This window comes from Mustela erminea, chromosome 12 (genome assembly GCF_009829155.1).
Source record: "Mustela erminea isolate mMusErm1 chromosome 12, mMusErm1.Pri, whole genome shotgun sequence".
Lineage (NCBI taxonomy): Eukaryota > Metazoa > Chordata > Mammalia > Carnivora > Mustelidae > Mustela > Mustela erminea.
The window spans coordinates 88680845-88705108 of record NC_045625.1 but is presented as its reverse complement, the minus strand read 5'-3'; the positions used below and the strand labels follow the sequence as shown (position 1 = coordinate 88705108).

Genomic DNA, 24264 nt, shown 5'->3' with positions numbered 1-24264 from the left:
AACAAGTCTAAATAAATTAAAAAGACTGAAATCATATAAACTACATTCTCTGGACCACAATGTAATGGAACTAGAAATCAGTAACATAAAAAAATATGGAAAATTCACAAATATGTGGGTATTAAACAGTACACACCTAAACAACCATAGGTCAAATAAGAAATCACAAGAAGATCACAACTTTCGGATGAACAAAAATGAGAAAACATATCAAAGTTTGTTGAATGCTGTTTTAAAGCAGTGGTTACAGGGAATTTTATAGCTGTACATGCCTTATTATTTAAGGAAAAAAAAAAAGATCTGCTATCAATAACCTAACTTTTCACTGTAAGAAACTAGAAAAGCAAAACCAACCAAGGCAAGAAAAAGGAAAGAAATAATAAAGGGTTAGAGCAGAAATAAATGCAATACTGAACAGAAAAGCAACAGAGAATCATCAAACTATCCAAACAGGGAAAGTGACCATGAAAACAGGGAACATTTAAATCACTAAAATAGGAAATAAACAGGAGGTTATAAGAGAGTATTATGAGCAACTGTAGCCAATGGATTAGGTAAACTAGATGAAATGGACAGATTTCTAGAAACACCCAACCTACTAATAAGACTGAATCATTAAGAAATAGGCTATCTGAATATACCTAGAACTAGAGTAAGGGAATTGGATCAGTGATCAAAAACTACTCAACTAAGAAAAGTCCTGGACCTCATGGCTTCATCAGGAAAATCCTACCAAACATTTAAAGCAGAATTAAAATCAATCACTCTCAAAGTCTTCTCAAAAAAGAAGAAACACTTCCTAACACATTTTATGAAGACAGCATTTACCTGTACCAAAGAAAAGAAGATACTACAAGAAAAGACAACTACAGATTAATTTTCCTTATGCTAATGATACAAAAATCCTTAACACAATACTAACAAAATAAATTCAGCAACCTGCTAAAAGGGCTCTAATACCATGGCCAAGTGAGATTTATTCCTGGAATTAAGAAAAGTTCACTTATGAAAATCAATCAACGGAACACCATCACATTAAAATGAAGGGAGGAAAAATACATGATCATCTCCACTGATGCAGAAAAAGTATCTCACAAACTCAACAGCCTTTCATAATAAAAAAAAAAAATCTTAAAAAGGATAAAAGGAAATTATCTCAAAATGATAAATGCCACATATGAAAAATCCACACCTAACGTCAAAGTCAATAGTTAAAGGCTGAAAAAACTTTTCCTTTAAGATCAGAACATGGAAAGGATTCCTGCTTTCTTTTTTCTTTTTTTTTTTTTAAAAGATTTTATTTATTCATTTGACACAGAGAGATCACAAGTAGGCAGAGAGGCAGGCAGAGAGAGAGAGAGGAGGAAGCAGGCTCCTCGCGGAGCAGAGAGCCCGATGCGGGACTCGATCCCAGGACCCTGAGATCATGACCTGAGCCGAAGGCAGCGGCTTAACCCACTGAGCCACCCAGGCGCCCGGATTCCTACTTTCAACACAATTTTATACATCATAGTATTGGGAGTTCTAGGCACAGTAATTACATATGGAAAAAAAAAAAAAAAAAGCATCCAAACTGGAAAGGAAGAAGTAAAATCATTTCGGTTTGGGGATGCCATCATCTTACATATAGAAAACCCTCAAGTTTATTTAAAAAAAAAAAAAAAATTACAGCTAAAAATGAATTCAGCAAAATTGCAGGACCAAAAAAAAAAAAAAATCAACATGCAAATATCAGTTGCACCTTCCTTTAAAGATTTTAATATCTTTGTTTGAGAGACAGCCTGCACGAATGGGGAGGGTGCAGCAAGGCGGGGGTAGGGGTGGGAGTGGAAGAGGAGCAGGCTCCCTGCTGAGCAAGGAGCCTGCAGAAAGGCTAGATCCCATGACGCTGACATTTCCACCTGAGCAGAAGGCAGCCACTTAAACTGACTGAGCCACCCAGGCACCACTCAGTTGCATTTCTATACCCTAACAATGAACAATCTGAAAAGGAAATTATGAAAACGATTCCTTTTACAACAGCATCAAAAAGAATAAATTCTCAGGAAAAATGAACCATGCAGGCAAAATACTTTAACATTGAAAACGACAAAACATTGCTGAAAGGAATTAAGAAGACCAAAAATAAACGGAAAGATATTCCATGTTCATGAATCAGGAAACTTAATGTTGTCTAGATGTGAATGGCCCTAAATGATCTATGGATTCAATGTCATCCCTACAAAAAATCCCAATTACATTTTTTGCAAAAAAGGGAAAACTCATTCTATAATTCATATGGAATCTCAAGTGGCCCTGAAATAACAGCCAAAACAATAAAAAAAAACAAAACTCCAGTACTCACATTTCATGCATTTAAAGCATACTACAAAGCTTATCAAAACAGTATGGTACTAGCATAAAAACAGACAGTAAAGACCAATCGAATATAATAATAAGAGTACAGAAATAAACACCTGTGTAACAGCCGAATGATTTGCAACAAGAGTACTAAGACCATTCAATGGAGAATAGTCTCTTCAACACATGGTGCTGGGAACACGGGATATTCATAAGGAAAATAATAAAGCCGGGCCTAACCTCACATCATGTACAAAAATTGAATTCAAAATGTATCAAAGCACTAAATGTAAAAGCTAAAACTATAAACTCTTGGAAGAAAACACAGGAGGGAAGTTTCATGACATTGGATTTGACAATGCTTTCCTCGATGCCATAAAGAAAAAAAGGGCAACAAAAGAAAAAAAAAATAGATAATCTGATTAATCAAAAAGAAACTTTTGGGGGCACCTGGGTGGCTCAGTGGGTTAAAGCCTCTGCCTTCGGCTCAGGTCATGATCCCCGGGTCTTGGGATTGAGCCCCGCTTCGGGCTCTCTCCTCAGTGGGGAGCCTGCTTCCTCCTCTATCTGCCTGCCTCTCTGCCTACTTGTAGCCTGTTAAATAAATAAATAAATATCTTAAAAAGAAAAAAAAAAAGAAACTTTTGTGCATCATGGGGCATTATCAGCAGACTGCAAAGGGAACCCAGAGAATGGAAGAAATATTTACAAGTCATATATCCAATGAGGAATACCCAGATTATATGTTTAAAACAACTCCTATAGGGGCGCCTGGGTGGCTCAGTGGGTTAAGGCCTCTGCCTTCGGCTCGGGTCATGGTCTCAGGGTCCTGGGATGGAGCCCTGCATCGGGCTCTCTGCTCAGCGGGGAGTCTGCTTCCCCCCCTCTCTCTGATTGCTTCTCTGCCTACTTGTGATCTGTCTGTCAAATAAATTAATAAAATCTTAAAAAAAAAAACTCCTATAAACCAAATAGATGCAAAAATGGGCAAAGGACAAAAAAAAAAAATACATGAAAAGATGCTCCACATCACTTATCACTAGGGAAATGCAAAGTTAAACAACAATGATAGTACCTCATGGTCATTAGGATGGCTATGATTATAAAGAAAAAAAATTTAAAAACCTGAAAACAGCAAGTGTTGGCAAGGATGTAGAGACTCCAAGAGACAGAAAGTAGAATGGTGATTGTCAGAGGTTAGAGAGAAAGGGAAATGATGAGTTATTGTTCAATGGGTACAGAGTTCAGTTTCAAATGATTAAAGGACAATGGGTGGGGCACCTGGGTGGCTCAGTGGGTTAAAGCCTCTGCCTTCAGCTCAGGTCATGATCCCAGGGTCCTGGGTTGGAGCCCCACATCAGACTCCCTGCTCAGCAGGGGGCCTGCTTCCTCCTCTCTCTCTCTCTCTCTCTCCTCTCTGCCTGCCTCTCTGCCTACTTGTGATCTCTGTCAAATAAATAAATAAAATCTTAAAAATAAATAAATAAATAAATAAAGGACAATGGGTAATGGTTGCACAACAATGTTAATGTACTTAAATGCCACTGAACCGTATACTTTAAAAATGGCTAAAATGGTGAATTTTTAGTTATGTTTATTTTACCAACATTTTTTAAAAAAGAAACTCAAAAAGATCACAGAGCTAAAAGTAGGGCCCTCAGCTTCATGATGAGTTTGTATATAAAGCACTAACCTCACTATCCACGCCAAAAAAAAAAAAAGTTAATACGTTGGACTACATTAAAATTAAAAACTTACACTGTGAAAAACACTGCTCAAAGAACAAAAGACAAGCCACAGAGTGGAATAAAGTATTTGCAAAACTCATACCTGATAAGAGACTTGAATCAAGAGCTCTTACAACTCACTTATAAAATAACAAGTAACCCAATTTAAAACGGGCAAAGAGCTTGTATAAAGAAACATTCCTTGAAAGAAGATACACAAGTGATCAATAAACACATGAAAAGATGTTCAACATCATTAGCCACAAGGGCAATGAATATCAAAACCAGTGATTTACCACTTCAGAACCACCAGAATGGATATTTAAAAAATATCGGTAATAAGCACTCATGAGGATTTAAACAGTCCTCATAGAGAATTGTTGGGAATATAAAATGGTACAACCACTGTGGAAAACAGTTTGGCAATTCCTCAAAATCATGAACAGTTACCATATAATTACCAGCAATTATACTCCAATACCTAAGACAACTGAAAATATATATTCATACAGAAACTCATCAACAAATGTTCATACAGCAGTATTCACAGTAACAAAATGTGGAAACAACCCAAATGTCTACCAACTGATGAATGAATAAACAAAAAGTGGTATAGCCATACAAAGCAATATTATTCAGCCGTAAAAAAGAATGAAGTATCAATGCATGCTACAACATGCATGAACACTGAAAACATAATGCTAAGTAAGAAAAGCCAGGAGGAAAGGCAACACTATAGTATGATTCCATTTAAGTGAAATGCCCAGAATATACAATTCCAAAGGGAGGGAGCAGATTAGTGGTCGCCAAGGCTTGAGAGTAGGGGAAAACGAGAACGATTACTAATGGGTACTGGGTTTCATTTTGGGGAGATGAAAATGTTCTGACAATGGTGACTCTTGCAAAAACTTGTGAATATACTAAAATAAATGAATAGTACACTTGAATATAGTGAATTTTATGTGACTGTATCTCAATTAAAAAATGCAATAGTAGGGGCGCCTGGGTGGCTCAGTGGGTTGAGCCTCTACCTTCGGCTCAGGTCATTGATCTCAGGGTCCTGGGATCGAGTCCCGAATTGGGCTCTCTGCTCAGCAGGGAGCCGGCTTCCCTCTCTCTCTCTCTCTCTCTCTCTCTGCCTGCCTCTCTGCCTACTTGTGATCTCTCTGTGTCAAATAAATAAATAAAATCTTTTTTAAAAAATGCAATGGTAAAAAGGATGAGATAAAGATGCAGAAAGAGGCAGTCTCTTGGCTGCCTCTGGACTTCATGAAGGCTGGAACTAGGACAGCCACCTTGAGACCACAAGAGCCAGACAAGTCAATTACAAAGAAAACACAAAGTATCCGGGTTCTTGATTATACTGCTTATATGCTAAATGAGCCAATCCCAAAACTGTCTTTCCATCAGATTTCTTGTTAAATGACTTAATAAATCCCCCAATTATAACATGAGGTTGGGAGGGAGGAATCTGAATAGATTCCTAACCAAAAATGATACAGAAAATTAACTATATGAGAAGATGCCCAACATGTCACTTATGCAGTCCATGCAATTGCTGGATAACAGAATTTAAATGCATACTGCTAAGTGAAAAGAAGCAAGTCTGGAAGGCTATATGGTATGATTCCATTTAGGTGCAACTATAGAGGTGGTAAACAGATCAGTGGTTGCTAGGAGTGGACGGGTAAGTTAAACAGTTGAACCACATGGGACTCTTCCAGGCAGCGAAACTTACATGTAACACTGTAATGGTAGATAAGTGGCATTGTGTATTTGTATCAAAACCCACAGACTTTCAGAATGCAAAGAGTGAACCTTAATACATGTTAATTTAAAAAAATATTTAAGAGGTCAGAGAATCTCAGCCTGGACTGCAGAATGTGACAAAGAGCTAACTGTATTAGGAATGTATGAATCAACTTCACTGGAGAGGGGGGGGGGGGGAGTTTGTGATCTAAGTAACAATAGGAATGAGTAGAGTCTGTTAGACTGAAGGCAAAAGAAACTTCACAGAAGCACTGTACTCTAACTGAAAAATGTGTTCCCTACAGGGGTAGAGATAACAATTCTGAAACCAGTGTCCTGGAACTGAACAATTAAGTAAACGGATGGCAAATGGTGGGAGTTACTTTTTTCACTGCCTGAGTGGAAGGTTATAAACAAACAAAGGGGGAGAGACAGAATGAGCCATGTGATAACAGATTAGATTTGGATATCATTATGAACTTATTCTAGCTTCACACGGATACAGACAGGCACATATAGAAATATTTATAGATATATGTATATACACAGACTAATATTCACACATATATTTTCCTTGACCTGTCACCTGAGAACCTAAAAGTAATGACACCCTGGCAGCCCAACAGCACTTTAAGTATCTGGTACCCAGGTCTTGGTTTCAAATACAATTTTCCAACAAAGGAGCCAGGGCTCCTTGGAAAAATGGTTAATTTTAGGACTAAGACAGGAAATATACAAGAGGAACTGGGAACTTGTAGTGCCAGAATGTAAGTGCTAAAACAACAACAATAACAACTAACAACAAATACACAAAACCTAAGAAAACAACAAAAACATGGGGATATGTCAAAGAGCTCCCAATGGCTAAAGCTGGAGCAGTATGAGCAACAAAATAAAGCTGTTTTGGATTATAACTCAAATTATAAAACAAGTATGTTTATACTAAAAAGATGACATAGTAAACAAATGGGGGAAAACAGACAAAACTCCTAAGCAGAGAACCCCAAATAATTTACATAGGTATTCTGCACTCAAGAAAGTGAGGCATAACTTCCCATTCTTCGAATGTGGGGTGCACATACTCTCCTTCAAAGAGTGAATATAGAAAGAGGGGGAAAGAGTAACTTTATAAAGAAAGGTGACAAACACTAACTACAGGGAAAATGTTAACATCAACAGTGATTTTTTTTTAAAGCTTTTATTTATTTATTTGACAGACAGCGATCACAAGCAGGCAGAGAGAGAGGAGGAAGCAGGCTCCCTGCTGAGCAGAGAGCCCGATGTAGGGCTCGATCCCAGAATCCTGGGATCATGACCTGAGCCAAAGGCAGAGGCTTTAACCCACTGAGCCACCCAGACGCCCCTCAACAGTGATTTTTTTTTTAAATCCTTGATACAATGTATTGAAAATGGCACTTCATTTTTCTGGGCTTCCTCCCCCAAACCCATAATCTCACCATAGTACTGAGGAAAACATCCAATGAATCTCATCTGAGGGATATCCTACAATATGTCTAACCAGGACTCATGAAAACTGTGAGGGTCATCAAAAACAAATAAAGTGTGTGAAACTACCACAGCCCAGAAGAACTTAAGGAGACATGACAACTAAATGTAATGAAATACTGGAACAGAAAAAGGGCATTCAGTAAAGACCAAGAAAATATGAATAAATAAAGTGTGGACTTTAGATAATGGTAAAGTATGGACACTGGTTCACTAATTTTTATAAATATACCATATTAAGATGCTAATGATAGAAGGAAATGGGTGTGGGGTTTATGAAATCTGTCTATATAATCTTTGCAATTGTTCTGTAAGTCTAAACTACACTAACATAAAGTTTTAAAAAATAAATGAACAAGAATACCAAAAGCATCCTGAAGGAGGAAAGGAAAGAGTACAGGAAATACTAGAGCAGGGGCTGGCAAACTATAGCCCACAGTCTAAATCTACCACCAGTTTTTGTAAATTGTTCTACTGAAATTTAGCAATGCTCATTCATTTAAGCATGTCAAAGGGTGCTTTTGTGCTACACTGGCAGAGCTGAACAGTTGCAAAGCCTAAAATATTTACCATCAGATTTTTTTTTTTTAAGATTTTATTTATTTATTTGACAGATCGCAAGTAGAGAGGCAGGCAGAGAGAGGAGGAAGCAGGCTCCCCGCTGAGCAGAGAGCCCGATGTGGGGCTCGATCCCAGGACCCCTGGGATCATGACCTGAGCCGAAGGCAGAGGCTTTAACCCACTGAGCCACCCAGGCGCCCCTACCATCAGATTTTTTAATTGATAAAACAATTCCACTTAAAACAGCATAAAAAACCTAGGAATAGTTTAACAAAGAGTTAAAGTTGTATACTGAAACAAAATAAAGTTGAAATAAATATACAGGTATTCCATGCCCATGAATCAGAATATTTAATATTGTTAATATAGGGCGCCTGGGTGGCTCAGTGGGTTAAACCTCTGTCTTCAGCTCAGGTCATGATCCCAGGGTCCTGGGATTGACCAGAATTGAGTCCCGAATCCGGGGCTCTGCTCAGCAGGGAGCCTATTTCTCCCTCTCTCTGCCTGCCTCTCTACTGGTGATCTGTCAATAAACAAATAAGTATCTTTTAAAAAAACTGTTAATATAATTCTCCAAGAATGGATCTACATATTCAATGCAATCCATATCAAAATCCCAGCAGTCTTTCATTACAGAACTTGATGAGATAATCCTACACTTCACACAGAAATGTAAACAACCCAGAAGGGTCAAAACAACCTTGAAAAAAAGTAGTACAGTGGGAGGACTCACAGTTCATGATTTCCAAAATTACTCCAAAGTTATGGTTACATCAGATTCTTAACACAAGAAAGTTTGCCGGCCCCAGTGTAAGTGGAATACGAAGGGGAGTTTATAAATATCAGTAACCTGATAAAGTATCTGAGAAGCTGCTGACATTTCTTTTCTTTTTTTCTTTTTTTGAAACCTCTCCTTTTTTTTTTTTTCTTAAAAGATTTTATTTTATTTAATTGTCATAGAGAGAGAAGCGAGAGCAAGCACAGGCAGACAGAGTGGCAGGCAGAGGCAGAGGGAGATGCAGGCTCCCTGCCAAGCAAGGAGCCCGATGTGGGACTCGATCCCAGGACGCCGGGATCATGACCTGAGCCGAAGGCAGCTGCCCAACCAACTGAGCCACCCAGGCGTGCCGCTGCTGACATTTCTTAACTACCCTGAGCAGAGGCGGGTGCTTCCCCACCAAACCCCTATAGCCTCTTTGCCACACATAACTATTCTCTCTCCTATACTACACAACACCTCTCAAAGGCAAGGATCTCAACAGTACTTCTCTAAATGTACCCTGAGGGGCGCCTGGGTGGCTCAGTGGTTTAAGCCGCTGCCTTCGGCTCAGGTCATGATCTCAGGGTGCTGGGATCGAGTCCCGCATCGGGCTCTCTGCTCAGCGGGGAGCCTGCTTCCCTCTGTCTCTCTCTGTCTGCCTCTCCATCTACTTGTGATTTCTCTCTGTCAAATAAATAAATAAATAAAATCTTAAAAATAAATAAAAATAAATAAATAAATAAATGTGCCCTGAACTCAGCAGGTAACAGGTTTTGTGACAGAAAAAGCTGACTTCCCATACCACCCAAGACATATTTATTAACAAATTCCCAACTGTGTTCAGATTTAGCAACTGTGTGCGGAAAGAGAACGTAGTCACCTCCTGCCACTACAGGCTTAGAACTTTTCAGGTCCATAGCTCAATCTTGATGAGCCAACTTGACCAAGATAATTCAATGACTTAAAATAGGAATGAACTGTATCACCCAATTCTGGCCAGTGAGATATGAGGGGAAATATGTCAGGGGGCTTAAGGACTTTCCTTCACTCTTCTAGGGACATATATGAAAACATTACTGTTTCCAGTGTGAGGGCACTGTTGTGTAAGCATGTGATACTTAGCAACAACAGCCAACTGGAGACCAAATGTGGTCAATCCTAAAGACCAAAAACTAGCAACCTGGGAAGAGCAGAGTATATGAATGGATGAGCCCACTTGGGTCTTTGGTGATACAATACTGTCAAAATAAGCACACAATTCCTGTACCTCCTATCAAGTACAATAAAAAAAAAATCCATTATTATCAAGTGTATCATTACACCATGAACAATGTTAAGCTATTAAAAATGAAGTATTTTAGTTTGATTTTAATGGGTAAGCTAAGGAACTAAGATTGTAACTGTAAACTGTTGGTTCCATTGTACTTCTAGGCAGAAGAATGATTTTAAAATACATTTTAATTGAAAACTGGAACTGGAACCCCGTAAGATTCAAAGTCATCTCTTCAGTAGTACTGAAGGCATTTAGATGTATGTTTCACTATAAGCTCTTAGTATTTAAAAAATTCAGACACTTAGTACTTCTTGCTCCATCAAAAATAAATTCCTGGGGCGCCTGGGTGGCTCAGTGGGTTAAGCCACTGCCTTCGGCTCGGGTCATGATCTCAGGGTCCTGGGATCGAGCCCCGCATCGGGCTCTCTGCTCAGCAGGGAGCCTGCTTCCTCCTCTCTCTCTGTCCGCCTCTCTGCCTGCTTGTGATGATCTCTCTGTCAAATAAATAAAATCTTTAAAAAAAATTTTTAAAAAAAAATAAATAAATAAAAATAAATTCCTTATCAGAAATCTTTTAAAATATAAACACAGGGGCGCCTGGGTGGCTCAGTGGGTTAAGCCTCTGCCTTCCGCCCAGGTCATGATCCCAGGGTCCTGGGATCGAGCCCCGCATCGGGCCCTCTCCTTGGCGGGGAGCCTGCTTCTCCCTCTCTCTCTCTCTCTCTGCCTGCCTCTCTGCCTACTTGTGACCTCTCTGTCTCTCTCTGTCAAATAAGCAAATAAGGTCTTTAAAAAAAAAAAAAAAAAAATATATATATATATATATATATATACACACAAAGATGAAAAACACAAATAATTTTAAAACAAATAATTATACCTGAACATTTTGCTTTCTTCCTCCTAATACTGGAATGCCAGTAAGAAAAACAATTTTGTTGCTTCTTCAGATGAAATAACTTTTCTACAAAAATTATGAAAATTTTCTCAGCACTACATTAAATAGCTGAATAAATACAATGACTATGATGTTGGATAGACTAAGCATTTATTAAACATTTGTAAGATAACTTCTTTTAACTCAACTTCTCAAACTCTCTAATTTGCCAACACCACCTGACTTAAAGCAAAACAAGATGCCAAGGACTGCTTTTGTAAGTATTTCTACCTATATCAATCTTCTTTAAGAATGAAAACATTCAGGGACTCCAGGTGGCTCAGTGGGTTAAAGCCTCTGCCTTCAAGCTCGGCTGGGATGGAGCCCTGCATTGGGCTCTCTGCTCAGCAGGGAGCCTGCTTCCCCCTCTCTCTGCCTACTTGTGATCTCTCTCTCTCTGTCAAATAAATAAATGAAATCTTTATAAAAAAAGAATGAAAACATTCAATTCTAAGTGTTAATTCACTAACATACATCTGTTGAGGTCTATTATGTCAGCTAGATGCTGGGGGCAATGGTATCAACAGAAGATACTATCCCTGCTACCATTTCATAGAATATAAAATTTTAAATTAAAAATTAAAATTTTAAATTCTAAACACTCTAAAGAGCTACCACAAAAAATCCTAAGCTATACTAAGGCAAAAAGTATCCTAAATTACTCTTTATTCCCTTTTTATAGGTGACAAAACTCAGATGCAGAGAATTCAAGTAACTAGCCCATTTCACACAGTTACTAAGTGCCTAGGCTGGTGTTCCATCCACACATTTACCTCCAGAGAGTATGCTACTAACCACTTTATTATTTAAACTACCTTTCTTAGAGAGCCCAAAGTTCTCCACAAGTAGAAACAGCACATATATATGACAAGTAGCACAGACACGGACTGCGGCAACCTAAGGAAGAGGCGACAGGAGCCAAATTTAGACAGTTCCTCAGGCCAGGTGCAGCCCTTTACTTATCCACCCCCTTGCCTTTCCCACACTAAGGAGTCTGGCCTGGTTCAGTGTGTACCTGGACAAAAGAACAATCTCCACTAATCCCTCACTTGCTTTCTCAACATGACCTGAAAACATCAGATGAACTAGAGCATCTGGCTTTTGTGAATCAGGTCATCTGCCTTCAATTGGAAAAAGATAAGGTTGAAAGCTACTCCCATTTGTCCCAAACATGATCCCCAACTCAAAGATCACAGTACACAGCAAACATCAGTGGCTTGCCCACATGAGAGCAGAAGAGAGAGGGGCTGTCATATACACCAACTGACTAGCACTGAGTTTCCACAAATAAACCCATACATCTATGTTCTGCTGATTTTTGGCAAAAGTGCCAAATCCATTCAAAAAGGGAAAGAAAAGTTTCTTCAACAAATGATGCTGAAACAACTGAATTTCCACATATAAAGAATGAAGCTGGAACTCTACCTTACCCCATATACAAAAGTTAACTCAGACCAGGTAAATGATCTAACCTAAAGCCACAAAGCTTCTGGAAGAAAACAGAGGTAAATCTTGAATTTAGTTATAGATTCTTAGACATGGCTCCACAGCAACTAAAGAAAAAGAAGATATTGGGCTTCATCAAAATCATAAACTTTTAAAATACACCAAAACCCGAAATGTAAGACATAAAACTCTTGGGCACCTGCGTGACTCAGTCGGTTAAGCATCTGCCTTTGGCTCAGGTCATGATCCCAGGGTCCTGGGATGGAGCCCGTATCGAGCTCCTTGCTCAGAAGGGAGCTTGCTGCTGCTCCCTCTCTCTCTGCTTGCTACTCCCCCTGCTTGTGCTCCCTCTCTCCCTGTCAAATAAATAAATAAAATCTTAAAAAAAAAAAAAAAAAAGACATAAAACTCCTACAAAATGACATAAGGGGAAAGCTTTTAACACTGGATTTGACTATGATATATTGATATGACACCAAAAAACAGAGACAACAAAAGTAAAAACAGGTAAGCTGGATACCAAAATTTAAAACTTCTGCACATCCAAAGATACAATCAACTGAGTGAAAAGGCAACCTATGGAGAAAATATTTGCAACACATGTTGTCTAATAAGACGATAATTTGCAGAATTCATCAAGAACCCCAATAACTCAAAATAACAACAGTAACAACCCAATTTTAAAAAAAGCAAAAGACTGGAGCGCCTGGGTGGCTCAGTGGGTTAAAGCCTCTGCCTTCGGCTCAGGTCATGATCCCAGGGTCCTGGGATCAAGCCCCGAATCGGGCTCTCTACTCGGCGGGGAGCCTGCTTCCTCCTCTCTCTGCTTACTTGTAATCTCTGTCTGTCAAATAAATAAATAAAATCTTAAAAAAAAAAAAAAAGCAAAAGACTATAAAATGGCTAATAAACATATGAAAAGATGATCAAAATCACTAATAAGTGAAATGCAAAATCAAAATGAGATACCACCTCACATTCATCAGGATGATTACTCTCCAAAACAAAATGAAAACCAGAAAATGACAGATGTTGGTGGAGATGTAGAGATACTGGAATCCTTGTGTAATGTTGGTAGGAATTTAAAATGGTGCAGCCAGAAAGGGAAACAGCATGGTGGTGTCTCAAAAATTAAAAATGGAGGGGCAGCTGGGTGGCTCAGTGGGTTAAATAAAGCCTCTGCCTTGGGGCTCAGGTCATGATCCCAGGGTCCTGGGATGGAGCCCCACATCAAGCTCTCTCTGCTCTGCACAGAGCCTGCTTCCCCACCACCCTCTCGCCTGCCTCTCTGCCTACTTGTGATCTCTGTCAAATAAATAAATAAAATCTTTTAAAAAAAAATTAAAAATGGAATTATCCAATAATCCAGTGATTCCACTTCTAGGTAGGTCTCCAAAAGAACTGAAAGCAGGATCTCAAAGAGAAATTTATTTCTACAATCATGTTCACAAAGGCATTATTCACAATAGTCAAATAATCACCACCACCACCACCACCACCTAGAAGCAATGAAACACTCAACAGGTAACTGCAGAAACAGAACGCGGTATACACATAAACTGGAATACTATTCAGTCTTGAAGGAAATTCTGAGGCACACTACCAGTCTTCAACAATCTTTTTTTTTTTTAAGATTTTATTTATTTATTTGACAGAGATCACAAACAGGCAGAGAGGCAGGCAGAGAGAGAGGAGGAAGCAGGCTCCCCGCCGTGCAGAGAGCCCGATCCTGGGATCATGACCTGAGCCAAAGGCAGAGGCTTTAACCCACTGCGCCACCCAGGCGCCCCAGTCTTCAACAATCTTAAAGACAACATATTTCAACATGTGTCAGTAACAACAGTGAGGATATTATGCTGAGTGTCACAAAAGACTGTGATTCCACTTAGATGAGGTATCTAGAGTAGGCAAATTTAAAGTAAATGAAAGCAGAAAGGTGGTTATTAGGGAATGGGGGCTAGGGTAAATGCCATGTAATGGACATATAAGTTAATTTTACAAACTGAAAAAGTTCTAGAGATTGGTTTCCCAATAATATAAATATACTTAACACTACTAAACTGCATGCTTAAAAATGGTTAAGGCATTGGGGCACCGGAGCAACTCAGTCTGTTAGCTGTCTGCCTTTGGCTCTTATCAAGATCCCATGGTCCTGGGGTCGAGCTCCCTTGCTCAGTATGGAGCCTGCTTCTCCCTCTCTGTCTTTACTCTCCATCTGCTCATGCTCTCTCGCTCACTCTCTCAAATAAGTAAATAAATTTTTTAAAAAAGGACAAAGTGGCACCTGGATAGCTCAGTGAGTTAAGCTTCCAACTATCCAACTCTTGACCTCAGCTCAGGTCTTGATCTCAGGTTTGTTGAGTTGAAGCCCCACACTGGGCCCAGAGTGGAACCCACTTAAAAAAAAAAAAAAAAAAAAAAAAGTTAAAATAGTCAATATTGCAATATATCACAATGTTAAGAGAATTTCTTAAATCAACTGTATTTCAATATACTGGCAAAAAACAACTATAAATCTGAATTTTTTAAGAGTTCACATTTTTAATACATTTACACTGGTATGTACAATAGCATCAAAAAATATGAACTACGAGGGATGCCTGGGTGGCTCAGTTGGTTAAGCAGCTGCCTTCGGCTCAGGTCATGATCCCAGCGTCCTGGGATCAAGTCCCACATCGGGCTCCTTGCTCAGCAGGGAGCCTGCTTCTCCCTCTGCCTCTGCCTGCCATTCTGTCTGCCTGTGCTCGCTTTCTCCCTCTCTCTCTGATAAATAAATAAAAATCTTTAAAAAAAAAAATATGAACTACGGTAAAATCTGACAAATGACGTGAAAGAGCTATATACTGAAAACTACAATACAGGTGGGAAATTTAAAAAACCTAAAATAAACGGAGCAGCACCTCCTTCATGGATGAGGAGACTCAATGTCGTCTTCAATTCTTCCCAAACTGATCAGCAGAGTCAACAAACGACCAATGAAAATACAAGCAGGGTTTTGGATTTTTTTGGTATTAGCCAATAATCTGATTCTATACTTCTAAATGTAAAGGACCTACAATAGTCAAAATAATTTTAAAAGAAAACAAAGTTGGAAGCCTTACACTATTTGTTTCAAGTATTAGGTACCTCCAGTAATACAGATTAAGTGGTACTGATATAACGATAAATAGATGAAACAGAGAATCCAGAATAGACTGACACATATATGGACAACTGAAAGTGAATTTCCAATAAAGTGCAAAGACAATTTAGTGAAAAAAAGGTCTTTCCAGGGGGTGTACGTGGCTCAGTTGGGTAAGTATTGGACTCTTAATTTTAGCTCAGGTCAGGATCTCGGGGTTTTGGGACTGAGCACCAAATCAGGATCTGTGCTCAGCACTGAGTCACCTTGAGATTCTCTCTCTCTACCCCTTTTCCCTCTCTCTACCCCTCCCCACCACAGGCTCTCTCTTTCAAATAAATAAAATCTTAAAAAAAAAAACTCTTCAACAAAGCATGCAACAATCAGTTATCCATACACAAAAAAAGAACTTCCATCCACACTGCACCATATTTTAAAATAATTCAAAATGGTCATAAACCTAATTGTAAAAATCTAAAAAACTTCTAAAAACACAGGAAACAAGCACTTCTTAGATGTGAAACCAAAAACACTATCCATGAAAGAACAAATGAATAAATTAAATTTCATGAAAATTAAAAACTCTGTTCTTCCAGAAGCACAGCTAGGAAGAAAATTTTTGCAAAGCATATATTTAATAAAGGACTTACATCCCAAATGTATAAAGAACTCTCCAAAAGCAATTTTAAGATAATAACCTTACAACAACAACAACAACAAAAAATAGGCTAGACTTAAGCAGACACTTCACCAAGAAGATATAAAGATGGCAAGTAAACTTACAGAGGGATGTTGAACATCATAAGCCACAGGGACATCCAAATTAAAAACACAGTAAGATACACTGCAGACCTATTACATGGGCTAAAACTAACTGTTGAGGGGCGCCTGGGTGGTTCACTGGGTTAAAGCCTCTGCCTTTGGCTCAGATCACGATCCCAGGGTCCTGGGGTTGAGCCCCACACTGGGCTCTCTGCTCAGCAGGGAGCCTGCTTCCCTTCCGCCCCCTGCCTGCCTCCCTGCCTACTTGTGATCTCTGTCAAATAATTAAATAAAATTAAAAAAATAATAATAAAGCTAAGTGTTGAGGATGTGGATGAAGTGGAACCCTCACAGAGCTAGTGACAACGTAAAACTGTACAATCATTTTAGAGAAGAGTTTGGCAATCTTCTTAAAAAGTTAAACAGTACACCTATGTATTGTTTCTATGATTCACCCATTCCATTCTGATAAAAGTATATCCCATACAAAGATTGGTAGACAAATGCTCATGGCAACTTTATTTATACTAGCCAAAACCTGGTGATAAACCAAATGTTCATCAATGCTGAATGGACAAATTGTGGCAGATCTTGGCAATGGAATACTACTCAGCACCAAAACGAATGCACTGATTTATATACAATACGGATAAATCTCAATTTATGTTGAGGGGAAAAAAAGCCAAACCAAAAAGAGCATATGCTAAAAAATTAAAAGTAAAATATAGGGACAGAAAGTAGATAAATGCTTGCCTACGGAGTAGGTGGAGAGAAAGGGTGTAAAATGAGCACAAGGAGGGTGCCTGGATGGCTCAGTGGGTTAAAGCCTCTGCCTTCGGCTCAGGTCATGATCCCAGAGTCCTGGGATCGAGTCCCGCATCGGGCTCTCTGCTCAGCAGGGATCCTGCTTCCCTCTCTCTCTCTGCCTGCCTCTCTGTCTGCTTGTGATCTCTCTCTGTCAAATAAATAAATAAAATCTTTAAAAAAAAAATGAGCACAAGGAAACTTCTGGGATGATATATTCACTATTTTGACTGTGGTAATGATTTTACAAGTGTATACATATGTCAAAACACAAACCTATACACTCTAAACATAGTTTTTACTATGTCAATTTTATTTCAATAAAGCTATTTCAGAAATATAAGCAAATATAAAACTATGCATTAAAAAGTCAGGGAGCTAGGCAAAAGCAGACACAATTTCGCAGATGTTCTATGTTTTAGCAGGTTATTTATTAGAGTTGATTGCAGGTACTGATGACAAATTAGTCTCCAATTCTCCTAAAGCAATGCCCTTACATGCCACAATGTCTTTCTCCAGGGCACATGTCAAACTTTGTAGCCTACTTGTGAAGGTTCTATGAGACACTGAACTGGAAGAAAGTGGGGAGCGAGGCAAAAAGGAATAAAGAGGGGGAAAGAAGGAGGAGGATGCATTAAAAAAAAGAGAGAGAAATAAAAAGATGCTTCTGTCAGGTAATAAAACATATTTCTCTCATACATATAGTTTACACCATCCTTAACAATGAAAAAATCTATTTCTGTTACGAAGAGAAAGCTTTCCCTTTTTACTTTTACCATTGCTACTGAACCTTGTCCTGGATATTCTAGCTCATACAACATAGAAATACAGAAGACACAAAATTATCATCATTTGCAAAACTGATCATTACCCAGATACACTGGAGAATTACTATTATTTTTTGTAAAGATGAGGCGAAGGGGTGCCTGGGTGGCTCAGTCAGTGAAGCGGCTGCCTTCAGCTTGGGTCATGATCCCAGGGTGCAGGGACTGAGCCCCGCACTGGGTTCCTTGCTCAGCAGAGAGCCTGCTTCTCCCTCTCCCTGCTGCTCTGCCTACTTGTGCTCTCTATCTCTGTCAAATAAATAAATAAAATTTTTATTAAAAAATTATAAGATGAGGTGAAAACTACCAGCGTCAGCAATAAAAACAGTAAGGATCTTAGAGTAGTTTGAAAAAGCCTAAGAGGCTATTAGGAACGACTTCATGCCAGTTAATCTGAGGGTAAAATGGACAAATTCCTAACAAAATACAACTTACTAAAACAGACAGGAAAAGAAAAATCAAATAGAAAACCTAGATTACTGGGGCGCCTGGGTGGCTCAGTGGGTTAAGCTGCTGGCTTCGGCTCAGGTCATGATCTCAGGGTCCTGGGATGGAGTCCCGCATCCGGCTCTCTGCTCAGCAGGGAGCCTGCTTCCTCCTTCTCTCTGCCTGCCTCTCTGCCTACTTGTGGTCTCTCTCTGCCAAATAAATAAATAAAATCTTAAAAAAAAAAAAAGAGGGGCGCCTGGGTGGCTCAGTGGGTTAAAGCCTCTGCCTTCGGCTCAGGTCATGATCCCAGAGTCCTGGGATCGAGCCCCACATCAGACTCTCTGCTCGGCAGGGAGCCTGCTTCCACCTCTCTCTCTGCCTACCTCTGCCTACTTGTGATCTCTCTCTCTCTCTCTCTGTCAAATAAATAAATAAAATATTAAAAAAAAAAAAGAAAGAAAGAAAAAAAGAAAACCTAGATTACTACCTTACCCCAGCCTAAAAACCATAAAGTTCTTCAATTATTTTACCAGTATTACACAAAATCTTCAGAGAAAAGAAATTAGAACTCCCCAACTTGTTTTATAAGGCCAAAGCATATTATATAAATGAGAAGAGGAAAAAAAAAAAAAAAAAAGTAAGACAAGCTTATGTCATTGACAAAAAACTGGCTTCAAGCTAGACTGACTTCTTTATTATCATTTATTGATCATCTCCTTAAAGACTATATCAGATTAAAAGAAACACAGCTGTAGTCCCTACCTTCAAAGACTTAATCTAGTGAGAGAAATGGTGGAAAGGATGCTCAAATACCCTAAGAAGCAAGATCTACAAAATCCTGCCTATACGAGACCTGAGAACAACATAACTGCAAGCATAAGCCTGTGTTATGACAAAGGCTAACTGTGATGATACTGAACTACTTAGAAATTTACATAATTCTAAATACAAAATACAGTAAATGTTTCTATGAAAGCACGTATTTGCTTTTTTAAATTGCAATGTATCTACTACTCACAAATGCTTTCAGTTTCTCCCCTTATCTGCCATAATTTACTTAAGAGAGGTTGCTATGCCAATGTGCCAGTACTATTACTGAAATGACTGTACTGGTCCCTAACAGTGTCAAGAAACAATTGAAATAATTTTCCCTATGTCCCTAGATCCTCTTTTATCTTTTTATAAACATAACATAGTCATTTTAGCATTTTTTTTTACCTGAAGCTGCTCTTGAGTATTATTTCCATTTGCCTACATAATAAATAATATTCTTGTTCTCAAAAATCAAAATTAACCTTTATAGAAAATCTTCTGAAACAGTCTTGGGAAAATCAACTTAAGAGACAGCAATTGTCACCAGAACAACATTGATCCTGAGAGACCTCATAACAGAATTCTAAACCCATTTCTAAGCATTGGCTTCTGGAGTCCAAAACATCCTGAAATAGTATGCTAAACATGGTTGTGTTTTCTCTGCAGCAAATTCTTAATTTTCATCAGATGTTCACGGGTAAATGATGCCAAAAAAAACTTTCCCCTTACCTGGCTATGAAGGTTAAGTATAATGGAAAGTATACATTTAATGACAATGCAAACAATTCTGATAAAACATCTCAAGTTGTTTGTACACACAGGATTAGGAAAGGACAGAGCAAAGAGGAAATAATAAAACAAGAACTTGTTTGCTAAACACATATCTGTTTTCTACAAGGCAATGATCTCTTGAAGTAAATACTTGATTCCCTTTTATTACTCAGATCAATAGATTTCTCTGCCAGTCTCCTGGTCAATAAATCTCTTCGCCAAACAAGGTTGAAAAGCTGTCAGCAGGTTCCCTGTGTATGGGCAGTCTCCCCCACAATTATTAGCTTCTAAGAATCTGAAATAATGAGTATCACTGGAATCAAGCTTTAAGGAAATTCCAATACATTAAAATGAAATCAAGTCATGGAGACTGCAGAACATAGCTCCTGGAAGCGATACCAGACAGAAAGTGCAAGCAGGAAAGACGCATAATTTAGGTTGCCAGGATACAATATGAACCTACGTGATTAAAGGCATTCATTTGCCTTCCCAGCCACCACACATCCCAAAAAGCACCAGGGTCTGAACTGTGCCACCTGCCCGTGCTAGTCATTTCACAAGTACAGCGTCAGAAAACTCGGTCCGTATCTGCTGCAGTTTATCAATACTGACTCCATGCACCCTCAGAGACCAGGAAAGACTGGGCAGGAATGTACTTGTGCCCAAATTATCATATTAGCATCAGGGTCCACAGGAAAAGGAATCAGGGAATAGTGTGTCTAAGTGTCCTTGAGTAAACATCCCTCAAAAGTTCTAGCTCTAAGCACGTAAAATTAGGAACTTTAATTTTTAGTAAGTGACTGGCAGGGATCACCTATACATACTGACCAATCATTCATGCCGAAAATAATGAGAATTGGGGTGCCTGGGTGGCTCAGTGGGTTAAAGCCTCTGCCTTCCCCTCAGGTCATGATTCCAGGGTCCTGGGATCGAGCCCCACATCGGGGTTCTCTGCTCCAGCAGGGAGCCTGCTTCCCGCCCCCCCAACTCTCTCTGCCTGCTTCTCTGCCTACTTGTGATCTGTTGTCTGTCAAATAAATAAATAAAATCTTTAAAAAAAAATAATGAGAATTAGTAACAGCTAATATTTATTGAGAACTTACTAGGTGGAGGGTTGCTGTAACCCTCACAATCCTCTGTGGTAAATACTATTATTAATTCAGAGATATTATGTAACTTGCCCAAAGTTATGCAGGTAATAAAAGGTGGGAACTGGGATTCCAAGCATGCTCACCTAATCACTATGCTATAATGCTTCAACCTGCCGGGTTATTTTTCTATCCAATAAACCAAGGGAGCCAATGAAAAAATTTCAGGACAGCAGTAATTATCACATTTACATGTTAGATCACACCGATCAACACCGTGGACAGCAGACCAATGTGAGGTAAGCAAGGGTCCCCCCAAGTACGTCAAAATCTAAGCACAAAATGCTGAGGAAATGAACCATAGGGATGCAGAGAATAAAAACCTAAAGTCTGCGTCTGGTAGAATTATCTAGAGTTGGTAACGTACTGGAAGTTGTAAGCACGGCAAGGGATGAAGGAGGCTACCTCTCACGTTCCTGGCGCTGCCTCTGGTTAGTAATTACGGTCTATCAATTCAAAGACAGGAGGAGGACCTGGCACTTTGGTTTAGTTTAGAGGGGGGAGGAAGATGACAAGTCTACTTTTTAAATAACCAAAAACAAAACGAGAAAAACTAATTCTCTGGGATTTCCTTCCCTCGAACACAAAACTCTCTTTATGGAAATCTTGTCTTTGGAACGAGGAACTCCTAATGCTTTTTCAAAAAGTAGAATTCACTTGAGCAAGGCGGGTCCCTCACCACTCCTAAGCTCTCCTGCTACAGAGGAGACACCGAGTGTCAGGGTTGTGTCGAGACCTTGTCTAGTGCACCCCGGTTCTCAGAGAACCAGGACGAGAAACCTGGCTCCGTTCTACTTACTGCCCCTACTTCACCCACCCTCCCAATTCTCCTAATGGAGACTCCCCTCACCAAGGAAGAATCATGTAGCGTTTTTTAAAAGTAAATACAAATACCTAAGCTCCAATGTGAAGCCAACTGCATACACTTGATTTTCCTAAAATTTCTAGTTTTGTGTTAGTTTCTAGTCCCTGTAAGGTTTCTGCATTTCCTGTCCTAAATACACTGCCCCCCGCCCCCCGCTCCAAAAGTCTTTAAGAAATGACTGGCTCTCTCTGCTAAGTATTCCACCACAGCAAACCAAAGCGCCACTGACAAAGCCTGCTCTGCCGAATCTGGGCCACTGAGGTCAGGGCTTGGAAGCCTCCTGAACTTGGCGTAAAACCGGGGCGCGAGCCCGGCCTGCACACGCTCCGCAGCGGGGCCCTGGCCTCCGCAGCCGGCTGCGAGATCCTGCCCTGCAACGGCGCGACCGCGGGCCGGAGGGAGCGGCGGAGGGGCTGCCCGGCCTCCACAGCCAACGTCCCGGTTGAAGCCCCTACACGTCCATGCAGGCTCGGCCGGGAAATGCACCACGGAAATCTCACGCCAGGCACACGTCTGGAAATTCTTGAAAGAACTACATTATTTGTACTCGGGGCCCTGTGTCTAGCGCTCTTTGAAACAATAACCCCCTCGAGTTCGGTGTGGCCAGCAGCCGCGCTGGGAAAGCCCAGTGGAGAGGAATCCAGTGGCCGACCCCGGAAAGGACGGGCTTTCCGAGAGCCGGAGCCAAAGCCGACGCTCCATGTCTGCCCAAACCGCGGGGGACGCAGGCCCCTGCCCGCACCGCGCACCCAGCGCCCGGGCCCCGCCCAGGCTCCCCTGACCCGGGGCCTCGGGCTGAGCACCGCGGCCGGAACCCACGCCCGCGCTCACCGAGACGCCGCCGGCGGTCTGCGCGCCCGGGCGCTTCTCCGGCATGGCTCCCGCCGCGGGCTCCGACGCCGCCTGGTCCTCCGGCTCCGGCGGCGGCTCGGCACTCATGCCGCGGCCATGCCCGCGCCGGCTCGGGACGCTCTCGGACGACGGCGACGCCGCGAACGCGGCGGCAGGGCCCGCGCCCTCATGGGCTCCGCGGCCCGCGGCGGCCTGCGCGTCGGGCGGCGGCGCCAGCGGCGACGGGGAGGGCTGGAAGGGCGGCTGGGGCTGGAGCCGCTGAGGAGACGGCGAAGGGACCGCAGGAGCTACTGACACCAACGGCCGCAAACACCGTCACTCTCCCGGCTGGCGGCTGGCGGCTGCCGCCCGGGACGGTCAGGACGCCCCGCCCCGCGCCTAAGCTGCCGCCTCAATCTCCGGGCCCGCGCCCAAGCCTTTCAGCAGCGCCTCGCCCACCTCGGGCCCCGCCTCCGCGTCTCCGGCTCTGCCGCGCGCCGGAAGTACGTCATCTCCCAGGACCGCCCCAACCGTACTTTGTTTCCCGAGACACAGCCCAGTGTGGCCCGCCTACCTAGAGGCGCGGGATTTTTGTAATTACGGCAGCTCTGGAATGATTCCCTGTGTCCTCGTCAGGTACAGAATGGACACGTTCTGACACGGGAAAAACTCCCCCCACCCCGGTCGGGAATCCAGAACTGGGAAAGTGCTGTATGCACTGTATCTAAGATATAATGTTCCTCCCCCGAATCTACAGAAGCTGCTGGGGAGCTCGGTGAGGCTGTGGGATGCGCGGGAAGGACAGTAGGAGGAAACGTGCAAGCCCCTGTTCCAGTCAGTAGCTACTTGATGGCTCCAACGAGGCGGATATGAACCGGTTACTCAGAATCACAGAACTTTACGTCTGAAATAACGATAATAGCCTGTTCTGGGCAAGGTGATGATGTATAGAAATAAACAATACTAAGCCGGGCTTCGTAAATGCTGCTCGCGTGATTACTGGCCATAAAGGACCTTGTAAGATACCACATCTCTGTTTTGCAGGTGCCAACCCAAGCTTCAAAAGGTAAGTGACTTGGGAGTTACAAAGCTAAGGTAACAAACAGGTAGGACTATGGCACCAATTTGGAGTACAGATAAGGTCAGAATATTTTTTCCTGCTAGAGGGTTGAGCATTCGATGTCTCCTTGAAAGAAGAGGAATAAGCTTGAAACCCTGAAGACCTTACGTCTTTCTCCTTATTAGGGAAACCCAGGTAGACTTAACTAACAATAAAATATGTCCAATCAGTCCACCGTTGATTTACAGCTTGTGTTATTACTATGAGAGTTAGTAAAAGGAAATCAGAAGCTTGGGCTCCCATGCCAGAGCATCATTTGTAGACCCAGCAGAGAGAGACTCCCCTTGCAAGTCTATGGTGCTTTAGCTGCTGTCTTATTCCAGCAGGAGGAAGAAGGGTTCTCTCCCCAGCTCCACCAGCCCAACCAAGGAAAAGCCATTATACCTCAAATCCTTGGTTTACTCCAGTGGACTTTTTCCTTCCTAACAGCCCTCCCAACTTTCTCTGTAAGAGAACCTTCCTCTCTGGTTCTTGGGG

The 24264-nt window shown here is 41.1% G+C and overlaps 1 protein-coding gene across 4 annotated transcripts in view; it reads right to left on the bottom strand.

The window, feature by feature from the left end:
- MFSD14B (major facilitator superfamily domain containing 14B) overlaps nt 1-22888 on the bottom strand; it is a 78036-nt gene extending 55148 nt beyond the window's left edge. For all 4 annotated transcript variants that reach the window (XM_032308880.1, XM_032308882.1, XM_032308881.1 and 1 more), the window contains exon 1: nt 22668-22888. In XM_032308880.1, coding sequence (XP_032164771.1) covers nt 22668-22775 — 108 coding nt within the window. In that variant the 5' untranslated portion in view covers nt 22776-22888. The remainder of the gene's footprint in view (nt 1-22667) is intronic.
- Nucleotides 22889-24264: the final 1376 nt, after the last annotated feature.